The sequence below is a fragment of the Thamnophis sirtalis genome, unplaced genomic scaffold (genome assembly GCF_051295495.1).
Source record: "Thamnophis sirtalis isolate CommonGarterSnake01/CBP01778 unplaced genomic scaffold, rThaSir2_p1.2 scaffold_4, whole genome shotgun sequence".
In the NCBI taxonomy this organism is placed as follows: domain Eukaryota; kingdom Metazoa; phylum Chordata; class Lepidosauria; order Squamata; family Natricidae; genus Thamnophis; species Thamnophis sirtalis.
The window spans coordinates 51555587-51569322 of NW_028261384.1; the positions used below are offsets into that span (position 1 = coordinate 51555587).

Consider the following 13736-nt stretch of genomic DNA (forward strand, 5'->3'; position numbering starts at 1 on the left):
CTTTGCCTAGCAGATAAAAAAAGTTGTTTCCAGGAGCTCCAGGGCTATTATGTATGGGTGGTTTTGCCCTGTGGCCCTTTGGGCCAAAGTCCAAACTACCAAAATAAGGTTGAACACATCACAACATTTTGTGCATCCTCAAACATTGTTTTGGTGTCGTGAAATTACTGCATTTTTCAAAATACACATGCAGAAAAGTACCAGTGACAAAGAACCTAGCCTTTTTGTTTTGCCTGGTGATTTCCATCCCATTTCAAAAGAAAAGGCCTTCTGAAATAAGATGCTATGTGGAACAGTATGTCAAATGCACTGAGGTATAAAAAAAGAGAACAAAGAAACGATTTCTCTGCTGCAGCAGCATCTAAAAATACAGCTCCCTTCACCTTCTCCAATAAGAAAAACACAGTACAATCTGAATATAAAACAATTAAAAATCTAAAACTACTGATTTTTTCTTCTTTTTCAAGATGAGTGTGCCTCTTTGGCAGAATCTACAAAATTTATCACACAACCAGCTAATGTGCACATAAATAAGCTTGTGCATGAGTGTCCCATTTAGGGAAAAAGAGACTTAATTTTATACTGCACTGTGTATACTGTGGGTATAAAGGAACATAAAGATAATGAGGTAGATTAAGAGTTCATATAATCACAGGTTCAACCCCTGCAGATATAAAGGGAAAATACATTCATCTATAAAAAAATTAAAGATGAGGTAGGTTTGAACTATCATTGGAATATTTGTGTGTTTATGTGGGGCAAGATCTCTTAGAAGGATTTTCCCTGAGACAGTTTCTTCTTAGTACACATATACAGATTAGAATATGAGGATTCGATTGTTTCCAAAGTCCACCACAACTATCATACCATCTGGGGTGACTGTAATACCTGAAGGACGGTCCATCTGACCAAAGCCACTTCCCTGAGTGCCAAATTTGCATAAAAAACTACCATTTGGCTCAAAAATCTGTACACGGTGGTTCCTAGAATCTGCAACAATAATACGACCTTCCTGATCCACAGCCACACCTTGTGGGCGCAAAAACTGGCCATTATTTGTGCCTTCAGACCCAAGGAAACGGGCTGACTGACAGTCAGGGCGAATGACTAGAAGTCGATGATTGTTGAAATCAGTCACGACAAGATGGCCCTCGTGATTGAATGTCACACCTCGTGGGGAATCAAAGTGCTTCCAGAGTGCTCCTTCAAAACCATATTTATTCAGGAACACTCCGTCAGGTCCAAACAATTGAACCCGATGATTCCTTGTGTCGGACACCAGGATTTTTCCCTCAGAGTTAACTGCTACATCCCATGGATAATTGAACTGCCCATTCTTGGTTCCCTTCTCCCCAAACTTGAGAATGAACTGGCCATCAAAAGTGAAGATCTGGATGCGATGATTGTCCTTGTCTGCCACAACAATCCTCCGTGAGGAGTCACAGGCAACACCAGCAGGCCTATCAAACTGGCCAGGTCTGGCGCCCAAGGTGCCAAACTTGTGGTGAAAAGCCCCACAAGGTTTAAAGATCTGAATGCGGTTGTTGCTACGATCAGCAACAATGATATAGCCTTCCTTATCTACACTAACACCCCAGGGGCGGCACAGTTTTCCATCACTATCCCCCTCACTAGCAAAACAGAGCCCTGGCAATCCAATGCCAACATAACTACGTCCTGATTTGACCATGACTTTAAATGGGCTGCTTTCTATATGCTGGTTGCACATCATGACTGAGATCAGATGTTCCCCTTCCATCTGTGGCCTGTAATTTACAAGGTAAGTTCCATTCTGCTGGTCACAAATATCAGCACCAAAGAGATTTCCATCTGGCCCCATTACAACAGCTGAAATCATGTCTCCCCCAGAAAGGCGAGGCTCACCATCATGATCATAACCTATCACTGAGAAAGTAGCTACTTTGCCTTGCAATGCACGTTTGAGACCCTCCCCAGTGGCTTTGGTCAGAGGAGCAAAGGCCCCACTGCTGACAAACCCCATAGACTTGATGGCCAAATACAGTGCTTGATCAGGAGGAGTAAACATGACCCTGTCATCCTCTTGAGGCTGCAGGAAGCCTCTTACATTCTTCATTTCCTGCATCTGTGCAAGCATCCGATCCCGTGCCAAGAGGATATCCATGTTCCGTCCCTCTTCCAAGACTTGCTGGACTGCGCTGATGGTGTTATCTAGCTTATTAAGATTTTGACGTAATTTTTCAACTTGCAAGTAGAGGGATTTGGCTTTCACTTGGCGGATTTTTTCCACCTAAGATAAGAGCAAGAAAACATATTTGGAATTATCAACTACAAATACTATAGAAAATGGAACAGAATATTTGAATGTGAAAAAGCACACCCTACAAAACTATTAAAATTAATAAAGAATTTTAATACTCCTTCCAATGTAATGTTTACTTATTTTATTTACTGTTAAATCTCTACCTAAATATTCTTGGAAAGCCAGACCATAATGATTTCCAACATATTATATAATAAAGTAGCCAACAAAGCTGACATAAATACAAAATAATATGTAACAGCTCATATAAAACATTGCTAAAATAGCCATCAAGCAAATTGATAAATTCAAAGAGATAATCACAAAGGAAAGCTAGCTTACATAAGTGTTTTTAAAATCTGACTAGACAAGCAGCCAAGAAGCACTAAGACCTTGGGGGGGGGAGGGGATTCCATAATATTGGTGTTGCCACTGAGGAGGCCTGGTTGCACCCAATGTTCCCTCTAATTTTTTTTCAGTGTGTGCGGAAAAGTATAGTGTTTGAGCGGCACATTTTCATGCCTGAGCACCTGAATTTTTTTCACAGATGTTTCACAGAGCAATTGATTTATAGGATCCAAATTGGAATGGAGAAAAATGGTTTTGTGCATGAGTGTGTGTATGTGTTTGAGTGAGTGAGGGATCCGGTAAGGGAACTGTGCCTATTTAGGAAAGAAGGTAAATTATTGCAAACATGATCAGTCAAAGATAAGTATGGGGACAGATTGGGCGGTAGAGAGAAATGATAAAAGAGTGGGAAAGAGGAAGAAAAAAAGAGGGAAGAGAGACAGAAAAAGACAGAGGAAAGAGAAAGTGACAGAAGAATGGAAAAGAAAGAGAAAGAGAAGAGAAACAAAGAGAAAGAGGATGAGAGAGACAGAGAGAGGAGAGAGAAAAGAGTAAGATACAACATCTCATTTCAACCCTGAGGTGCAAATATTCTCTTTGATTGGTAATTTTATTTGTCCATTTACTATCCAATACTCTCATTTCTCCTTAAGTTCATCAAGAATTCCTTTCTTTTTATTGAATTTATCACAATACCGTGAGAATAACTTTTTCAGCATAGCTTTACAGCTATTTAAAATACATAGTAATTTAGGTCAGGTTTTCAGAACATTAGTCTATTTATAAGTCACTAAGTGCAAAGAAACAGAATTCAGAAAGTTGGCTTCCCTTTTTGTAATTGCCTATTGCCTGCTTAATTTTCTACCTATATTTTTGATAACTGATGTTCTGTTGACCCAAGAAGCCCATCGTAGAAAGAAACCCTCCCTATGAACTTTGTTGGGTTTCCATGGAATGAAGTTTGATCTTTTTCTCAACCATACAGGAGGATATAATCAAGATAGTTGATAATTGCCTATCAATCTAACAGTATGGCAATTGACAATCACTTTATATTTCAACTCTAACTCTTTCAGTCTTAAAGGTTTGGGGAGGAGAAATCCAAAAATTCTTTTAAAGAGGAAAAAAAATGCTTGAACAATTGCATCCAGGGAGACATGTATATATACACAACACACAGAGAAACAAACTTAACAAAGTGCTAAGCCTGCCCACCAACTATCTCTCTCTCTCTCTTAATGAGAGAGAGAGAAAGAGAGGGAGAGGGAGTATCCCTCCTTCCTTCAGCCCAACACTCTCGCTGGCATCCTGGCCAGATGAGAGGGACTGCAGAAGGTCTAGGGCAGTGAGTAATTCGATGGGAAACTTACCTCTTGGAAGGAATGACCCGGCTTGGCTCCCGCTTTTGATCTGCCGCCCAACGACCGAACAGAGAAGCGAAGAGGCAGGAGCGACAAAGCGGGAGCCAAGCCGGGTCATTCCTTCCAAGAGGCAACTTTCCCATCAAATGACTTACTGTCCTAGACTCGAGGAGACCCTCTGCAATCCCTCTCATCTGGCCAGAATGCCAGCGAGAGTGTTGGGCTGAAGGAAGGAGGGATACACACACTCACATTCTCCCCATACCTCCCTACTTCCCCCCCTCTCTCTCAAATGGCAAATCCGAGCAGCCGCTGCTGGGAGCCCGTCCCATGCCTTCTCCCAACCCCCGTACCCCTTCTCTCAGCTACTTTCTGTCTTGTGATTGCTGTCTCCAGGCTGGCTCTCCTCTCCTATTATCATGGAGGGCGCCTCACAAAAAACACTGGGCGGCAGTTGGAAACTGTTGCGTGGTGTTTTGTTGCCACGTGCGTGGCCGCGCACCCACGCAGCTTAGAGGGAACATTGGTTGCATGCAAGTAGATCTTGTTATATGAATGGAGCTTCCAGATGGTAACGTACTATGGAAGTCCTTCCTTCAGATGGTCAAAAAGATGTTGAAAGAAGCACTTTTCTGTATTTTTCGGAGTATAAGATGCACCTAGCTTTTGGGGAGGAAAACAAGAAAAAAATCTACCTCTGCCTTTGCTTCCCAGAAATTTGCCTCCTTGCAGCAAATAGCCAGTTTCAGTTTCAGCACAGACTGATTAGCACAAGAAAAAAATATCTGCCTCTGCCTCCCAGCAATTTGCCTCCTTGCAGCAAACAACACGTTTCAGTTTCAGAACAGTCTGATTAGCACAAGCAGCTGATTGTCAGTTGGATCCGCCTCCTGATCATCAGCTGTTTCAGGATGCAGGGATTGCCATAACCTATTGCCGCCTCCACGCGCCCCATTTTATCTTGTGTGCTGAGTGTGTGTATGTATGAATGTGAGAGAGAATGTTCCCACTTTTTAATTTGATTAATTTTTTATACCATTACTTGTATTTTAATAATTATTGTGGGGTGTGTATGAGGAAAGGGCCTGCTTGTTGTGCATAGTAGGACCGGGTGTGCGACCTGGAGCTCCCTCCACTGAGTGCAGACGCAGAAGTGGATGGGGGCCCAGATTCACCCCCAGTCCTGAGATGAATGATGTCCGCAGCCTGTCGGGAAGAATGGGGGCCATGGGAGGGGGGTGGGGGGGCTACGGGAACGGGGGAGGGTCGGAGCATACCAGTTACGACCATGAGGGGCAGATATGATGGGAGCTGTAGGGCTGGCCATTACCGGGGAAGGACTCACTGATTCCTTGTTCCGGCCCTGCTGGCTCAACTCAAAGGCCTGGTGGCAGGGGAGATCAAGGCCCTGGTCTCAGGTTGCTGCTGCTAAATGCCAGGTCTGTAGTAAACAAAGCTCTCCTCGTCCGGGACTTAATATTAGATGGGGAGGCAGACCTGGGATGTATAACGGAAACCTGGCTGGGCCAAGAGGGAGGAGTCCCCCTCTCAGAAATGTGCCCAGATGGGTTCCAGGCACTCCACCAACCACGACACCAGAAAAAGGGGTGGGGGAGCAGCAGTTATTATCCGAAGGTCGTTAGCTCCTCGCAGGATCCCTGCCCCAGAGATTGTGCGGTGTGAGTCTCTCCTCCTGAAGTTGGACTTAGGGGTTCAATTGGGCTTGTTTCTGACGTACCTACCTCCCAGCTGTGTCACAACAGCCCTGCCTGCGCTCCTAGAGGCAGTAGCCGGGCTGGCGGTGGAGTTCCCCAGGCTAATGGTGCTGGGGGACTTTAACTTGCCATCCCTAGGTGAATATTCTGATGGGGCACAGGAGTTCATGGCTTCCATGACAACCATGGACTTAACCCAAGTAGTTCAGGGTCCAACTCATAGAGCGGGACACACACTCAACCTTGTATTTCTCTCAGGGCAGTGGAGACGTGATCTTGAATTCAGGAGAATAGAGATCTCACCCTTGTCATGGTCAGATCACTTCCTGCTGAGGCTCAACTTTGGGATGCTACTCCCCCATTGCAGGGAGGTGGAGCCGATTAAGTGGTTCCGCCCCAGGCACCTGATGGACCCCGAAAGGATTTCAGAAGGAGCTTGGAGGGATACCCGACTCCCTTGCCCGCAATCCGACGGAGTCCTTGGTCGTGGCCTGGAATGCTGCGGCGGCTGAGGCATTAGATCGGATTGCGCCTTTGTGGCCTCTCCGCGGCAGTGGATCCAGGAGGGCACCTTAGTTTACCGAGGAACTCCGGGAGATGAAGTGCCAAAAGAGACGCCTAGAGCGACACTGGAGGACTAGTAACTCTGAATCTAACCGAACACTACTAAGATCCTTTATTAGGACTTATATAGTGGCGATAAGGGCGGCAAAATGTGCACATTTTCCCACTCTTATTACATCCGCAGAATCTCTCCCAGCCGTCCTGTTTAGGGTGACCCACTCCCTCCTGAAAGGTGAGGAAGCGGGGGAGCCCTTGCAGGGAAGAGCTGAGGAGTTTGTTCAGTTTCTGTCTGATAAAATCACTCAAGATTCGGGCAGACCTGGACTCTCTACTTGGGCAGCACCAGCTGAGATGCCGAGGGAGAGTCTTAGTCAGATTTGCTGGGATGAGTTCAAGTTTGTTACCCCTGAGGAAGTGGACAAGGCCATGGGAGCGATGAGTGCCTCCACCTGTTTACTGGTCCCATGCCCCTCCTGGCTGGTCTCGACCAGCAGGGAGGTAACACGAGGCTGGCTCCAGAGGATTACAAACGCATCTTTACAGGAGGGGTCTTTCCCTCAGCCGTTAAAGGAAGCGGTGGTAAGGTCTCTTCTTAAGAAGCCTTCTTTGGACCCAGCTATTCTTAAGAACTATCGTCCTGTCTCCAACCTTCCTTTTTTGGGAAAGGTTGTTGAGAAGGTGGTGGTGCTTCAACTCCAACGGACCTTGAATGAAGCAGATTATCTAGACTCCTTTCAGTCTGGTTTCAGGCCTGGGTACAGCACAGAAACCGCTTTGGTTGCACTGACTGATGATCTCTGGCGGGCCAGGGATAGAGGACATTCCTCTATTCTGGTGCTTCTTGACCTCTCAGTGGCCTTCGATACCATCGACCATGGTATCCTTCTGCGACGACTGGGGGAGGTGGGAATGAGAGGCACCGTTTTACAGTGGTTCTCCTCTTACCTCTTTGACAGGTCGCAGTCGGTGTTGGTCAGGGGACATAGGTCGACCCCTAGGCCCCTTAAATGTGGTGTGCTGCAGGGCTCGGTCTTGTCCCCCCTCCTATTTAACATCTACATGAAGCTGCTGGGCGAGATCATTCAACAGCACAGGGTTAAGTATCATCAGTATTGTACCTCTCTGCCCCGTGCCAGCTCAGTGTAGCGGCGGATGTGATGTGCTGATGCCTGGAAGCTGTCAGGATCTGGATGGGGGTAAACAAACTCGTACTCAATCCCGACAAGACTGAGTGGCTGTGGATGTTGCTCCCGAAGGACAGTCCAGACAGTCCATCCTTGATCCTGGGGGATGAAAACTTACACCCCTCAGAGAGGGCCCGCAATTTGGGAGTCCTCTTGGATTCACAGCTGACACTGGAACATCATTTGTCGGCTGTGACCAGGGGGGCCTTTGACTATGTTCGCCTGGTGCATCAATTGCGGCCCTACTTGGATTAGGAGGCACTCCAAATGGTCACTCATGCCCTAGTCACTTCAAGGCTGGATTACTGCAACGTGCTCTACATGGGGCTACCCTTGGAAAAGTATTCGGAGACTGCATAGTCCAGAAAGCAGCCGCGCAAGCGATATTGGGTGTACCTAGGTACACCCACGTCATACCGATCCTCCGTGAGCTGCACTGACTACCCATTGGTTTCTGGACGCAATTCAAGGTGTTGGTTATTACCTTTAAAGCTCTACATGGCGTAGGGCCAGCATACCTCCGAGACGGCCTACTGCCACATTCCTCCCAACGGCTGGTGAGATCCCACAGGGTGGGCCTCCTTCAGATGCCGTCAGCCAGACAATGCCAGCTGGCGGCTCCCCGGAGGAGAGCCTTCTCTGTGGCTGCTCCGACCCTTTGGAATGAGCTACCCCCAGAAATTCAGACCTTGCCCACTCTCATGGCCTTCAGAAAAGCTGTGAAAACCTGGCTATTCCGGCAGGCCTGGGGCTGTTGACCTCATTGTTGAGGTCCAGCCCCGATCGTAACGAATGTATGTGTGTTGTTTTTAACATGTTTTTATTGTCATTTTTTTATTATTATTCTTTCTTTGATGTAAGCCGCCCGGAGTCCTCCGGGATTGGGTGGCCTATAAATTGATTTAATAAATAAATAAATAAATTTTCAGCTTCCTCATTATGTTTTCAGCCTCCACTCGTCCCATTTTCTGCCCATTCTGGAAGGCGGAGATCAGAATGGGCGGAAAATGAGGCGCATGGAAGCTGAAAATGGGGCATGCAGAGGCAGAAAATGGGATGCAGAAGCCAAAAATGGGGTGCACTGAGGCAGCAATAGACTATGGTAATCCCTGCAGCCTGACAGCTGATGATTGGGAAGCAGATCCAAACTGACAATCAGCTGCCTGTGCTAATCATGCTGTGCTGAAGCTGAAACTGAACAGGCTGTTTGCCGTTAGGAGGCAAATTGGTGGGAGGCAGAGGTCAAAGGGTGGGGGTCAATGGGTGGGTGGGGCTAAATTTGGTGTATAAGGCAAATTTTCATCCTCTTTTAGGAGGGGAAAAGTGAGTTTTATACTCTGAAAAATATGGTACTTCAAAAACAATGGTTAGTTATTGAAGTTGAGTTTTATGTCACATATTCCTAAGGAAACCTGAAGGAAGTCTAGGCACTATATCTAGATTTTGCTGCAGCTTCTAGATAATTTTCAAAAGCATGCTGCTCCACCCCAATTTAACACTAAATCAAAACAAACCTGACATTATCTGTGCCAAATGGAAGCATCTGGAATTACTTATCAGTCATTACTTTTACAAGTACCTGTACTTTTTCAATAGGTTCAAAATTATTTTTAATAGGGAATTCACTATTACCTCTTTTAATGCAGATGGTATTTCTGCAGAGCATGGGTTGTCAACCTGGTCCCTACCGCCCACTAGTGGGCATTTTGGGATTCCAGGTGGGCAGTAGGGACTTCAGAGGTTAAAACCTCCTTTTGAGTGAGTGGGCAAGCTCGAGCACACACATCAATAAGCCAACGTGCACGTGCACGCAAACAAGCAAACACATGGGAAGAGGAAGGGGAGGAGTGGAAACTGATAGCAGGGACAGCGGAGCAGAGCAGTTGGGGATAAAGGGGATAAAATAAAGGAGGAAAGTAAGCAGTGTTTAGTCTGGCTCATAAATTAAGTTTTGTTATGTTATAAAATAAAAGAAAGAAATAAGTAAAGGAAGAAGAAGGAGAAAATAAAAAAGGGAAAAAGGTATCCTTGATATAGTGAAATACTATAAGAAAGATAAAGAAGAAGGCAGGAAAAGGAATTTTGTTTTGATGACACTTAATAAAAATTGGCACCTAATACAGCATTGTTTTTGGTGTTTGTAATAAAAGGGAAAAGAGGAGGGAAAAAAGCACTATGTGGAGTGCAGATCAAAACGTAAAAGTAGTTGTTAAATTGTGAAACAAATTTAGAACCCATGTCTGAAAAAAAGAAATATGCTCATGTTCCGCACTTGCGCAAAAACTGGTGGGCGGTAAGGAAATTTTTCCATCAAGAAAGATCCATTAGTGGGTGGTAAGTAGAAAAAGGTTGACTACCACTGCTGTAGAGAAAGGATGTGGTGAGAGCACAACGTATTTATTAAACATTTCCCAACAAGTTCTAATCAAATGAGAACTATGCTCAGGAGACATAGGCAATACCTACACCTCAGTCAAGCACCCTGTCAATTGTGACAGGTCTATGATAGATATAAACTTCTAAGACCATCCAAGAGATTGGTCACAGCCCAGATGTTGAAGTTTCCATATGCCAACAACTTAGGGACTCCAACGTTGGATTGAAGACAACTCCAACTACTCAGATACAGAGAACATTGGACTGTGGGCTGCCTGGTACACAAATAAATGCTATCTGAATTCCAGATACACTCACATAGTTCTGTAGCCTGATGCAGGGATGTGCAGTCAGGGGAGGCAGAGCCTCATCACTGTCATCATGAAAAGAAAAAAAACGTAAAAGGAAAAAGGCAAGAGCTGAGGTCAGGCTGAGCTAGTTGCTGCCAGAGTCACCATGGATGACTCTGCTTAGTGCTTAACTGTTTAAAAAAGCCTCTAAAAAAGCACCCTGTACAGGAGGTGGCAGGAGAACAACATGCCTCATCTAGTCTGATTTTTTATGATCACTCGAGCAGAGTTAAGCAAGGGTTAAAAGCCGAAAAATTCCTGACGTAGATGACAGTGACTCTGGCAGCAACTAGCTCAGCCTGACCTCAGCTCTTGCATTTTTCCTTTTACATTTTTTTTTCTTTTCATGATGACAGGCAAGAGCAGAGTTGAAATCCTCTCTGAAATAGCTGGAAAAGGTATGGAGGGAGGGGGAGGAATTCAAACTTCATCTTCCTGGTGCAACTTTGTGTGTGTGTGTGTGTGTGTGTTTGAGAGAGGGGGAGGGAGGGAGAGAGGGAAGAAGGAGGGGAAGGGAGAAGAAAAAGAAGAAGAAAGAAGGAAAGCTATTTAGCAAAGGAGAAAAACAAATGTTGAACTGAGCATGCCTGGCTGTGGAATTCTGGGAATTGAAATCCACAAGTCTAAAAAAATTGCTGCCTCACTAGCCATAAACCTCACCGCATGTCACTGGCCTGATGAAATTGTGGTTTGTTGCATTGTGGTCTGGAAGAGGAACAGAATCTTTTAACAATGAGGGCAGGACCTGATCCCTGCCTTCAACCCTTCAAATCTGGGTTTAGATGATATTACCTAGCTTATCCAATAAAGACTCTATTAGCTTTTCCAAGTTAGCTTTTCAGGCTATACAATCCTCCAAAAAGATGATTTTATTAGCCATCAATAGTAGAAAGAAAGACTTTGAGAAATTATCTGGGTGCTTGTCTGTGCAAAATAGATTGATGACTTGGCTTTGAAAAAGTAACACAACCTGATTAACTTACTCTCTCCTGGAATAGCCTGCTTTAGCTATATTAGAGTAACTCCCTGTACCTTAGGACTTCAACATCAGTTGCACCTTCCCCTGAAAATATCTGATTCCTAACTAAATTTTCCTAATCTCATTCAGGTTTATTTTCTAAACCCATCTCCAAAAATCTATCTGAGTAAAGCCTTCCCATAAAGACCTAACGCCCATATGCTAACTTGAAGAAATTAATATAGCATCCTAGCTCAAAAACATAGACTCTACAAGAAAACAATGCTGTAGTATGAGAACAATTCTTCTCAATTGAAGAGGGTGGGGGCAAGCTTTAATCAGTCAGCCCTACGCAAGCATTTATTGCAGCAAAAGACATTGCATAGGTAGGCAATCAAATAGCAATAGAACTTAGACTTATATACTGCTTTACAATGTTTTTACAGCCCTCTCTAAGTGGTTTACAGAGTCAGCATATTGCCCACAATAATTGTCATAATCGTCATTTTACCTGCCTCGAAAGTATGAAAGGCTGAATCAACCTTGAGCCTGGTGAGATTTGAACTATGAAAAAAGCAGGCAGCTGGCAGGCAGGAGAAGTAGACTGCAGTACTGCACTCTAACCACTGTGCCACCATAGCTCAATGGTTGCTATAAAGCACCAGTCAGCAGCAATAATGGTAATTAATATTAGCAAATGACCAGCAAGACTCTCAACAGGATATTGGCAATTAGACACTTCAAGATTTAATTAGTGCCATTAAAAAAACAACCTTCCATATAGAGCTAAGTTTAGAGATTTCTCAAACTGTGGGATGAAATCACTTCACTCTTCCTCTAAGCTTTTATAACTAACAAGCCATAAAACTCCAGCTGGATCTATTTAGACCTCTGTTCCAAGCAGGAATTCATTGCTTTTTTGTAAAAATGAAATTAAAAGAACTTTGTTTTAATGTATTCTCAATTATAACAACTTTTGTTTAAGAAGACAAACAAAAAATTAATTCAGGATATGACAAAATTACCATCTTTTATAAGCAACTTTCCTTCCATAGATAATTTAAAAAAAACATAGAAGTATGCCACTGCAGTTCATAAACATATGCATTATCTTTTTACCTTCCAAAGCAGCTCACATTCTCTTTCTTCTAAAGCCTTTTTGTGTCTGGAAGTCACAGCCTTCACTTCAGATTGTACCATTTTTGCCTTCATCTCAACTTGTTCTGCTACAGCTTGCGCTTGCTCAATACTCAGCTATAACAACAAAAAAAATACATTTTAGTCAATTAATTGTACAATAGAAGACAGAGCATTTATTAAGCTGTTTTAAAAAAAATAGAACTGAAGCACAAAATAACCAAGTCTACCAAATAGAAATATAGCGTACTTAGAGTATATTCAAACCTTGACCAATATAATCAGTCTTTCAAAGTGGGCTGGCAATGGCTAATTGACCACTTCCATTATTAGCATGGATCAGAGCACAGCGTTAAAATCTTACGTGAATTAGGAATTGGTAAAACTGATTATTTTTCTCAGAAAGTGATTTATTCAAAATGGTCTGTTTCTGCAGATCTATATCTCTTGTTCAAATAATGCATACACCTTTTCCTGCCATGAATTCTGATTTAATCTACTACACAGAAATCTTCATTCACATATAATAGTAGACCTTGCTTCTTTTAATTCATTCACCATATGTACAGTTACCACATCAAGTGTGAAAAAGAGAAGCCTTGTACTTGCTATCAAATCATATCCCCACCAGTCTTCCTCATTCAATTCAGTCAATGAACTACTGGAAACATCTGTATTCATCATAATAGCTTGGCCCAGACTCTACCTGCATCCCACCAGGAGACTTTATAGTAGATTAAATCCAGCCATTCAGGAATTTGAGTGTGTTTTCTTCAATATATGCCTTGCAGTTCTCTGCTCTTAATTTCCATTTGTTCTCCTTCTTCTATGCCCACTTTCAGTGGCAGTAAGATTTAAAGTAGAAGAGTCATGAATAAAAATTCAGCCTTCCCAATTTCTTAACGCAATTGATAATATAATTGATGATCTCATTTAAACATGACTAGCACACGTTGAAAACATTTCAAAATAATTTCATTCTTTACAGCATTGTAGCATCTTATGAATTATCAACATGTTTTCTGGACTTTTTGAATATACCCACAGCCATTTTGCCCTCAATAACTGAAAGCCACCATGAAAAAAATGCTTTTAATATTTTGATAAAAAACAATCTTAATACAGCTGTGAAAATGCATGATTTATTAATTAAGAGAAAAGCAAAAGATATGTATTCTTTCTCCCACAGTGTCAAATGATTTCCATGAACGTACACTGTAAATTAGACATCTAATAACTAAAAATAACAGGAAGTTATAGGTCAACAATATTCCCATTTAGCCTAATGTATCCCCAAAAGAATCAAGCTTTAGACTTTGAGACAGATACACATTCTTAAGCACACATTACATAGCTCAAGATTTCCAAGTATTAACATCACTGTTGAAAATGACCATTGGCTTACCTGAAGGGTCCTTTTCTGTGCACCGTGGAAGAGTCCAAGCCATGGGTTAAATCAGTC

General features: G+C 43.3%; 1 protein-coding gene across 1 annotated transcript in view; it reads right to left on the reverse strand.

Annotated features, from left to right (window-relative positions):
• Positions 1 to 428: 428 nt before the first annotated feature.
• TRIM71 (tripartite motif containing 71) overlaps positions 429 to 13736 on the reverse strand; it is a 61729-nt gene continuing 48421 nt past the window's right edge. The window contains exons 3-4 of the mRNA XM_014052794.2: positions 12257 to 12391; positions 429 to 2269 (exon numbers count right to left, since the gene is read on the reverse strand). Coding sequence (XP_013908269.2) covers positions 818 to 2269; positions 12257 to 12391 — 1587 coding nt within the window. The 3' untranslated portion in view covers positions 429 to 817. The remainder of the gene's footprint in view (positions 2270 to 12256; positions 12392 to 13736) is intronic.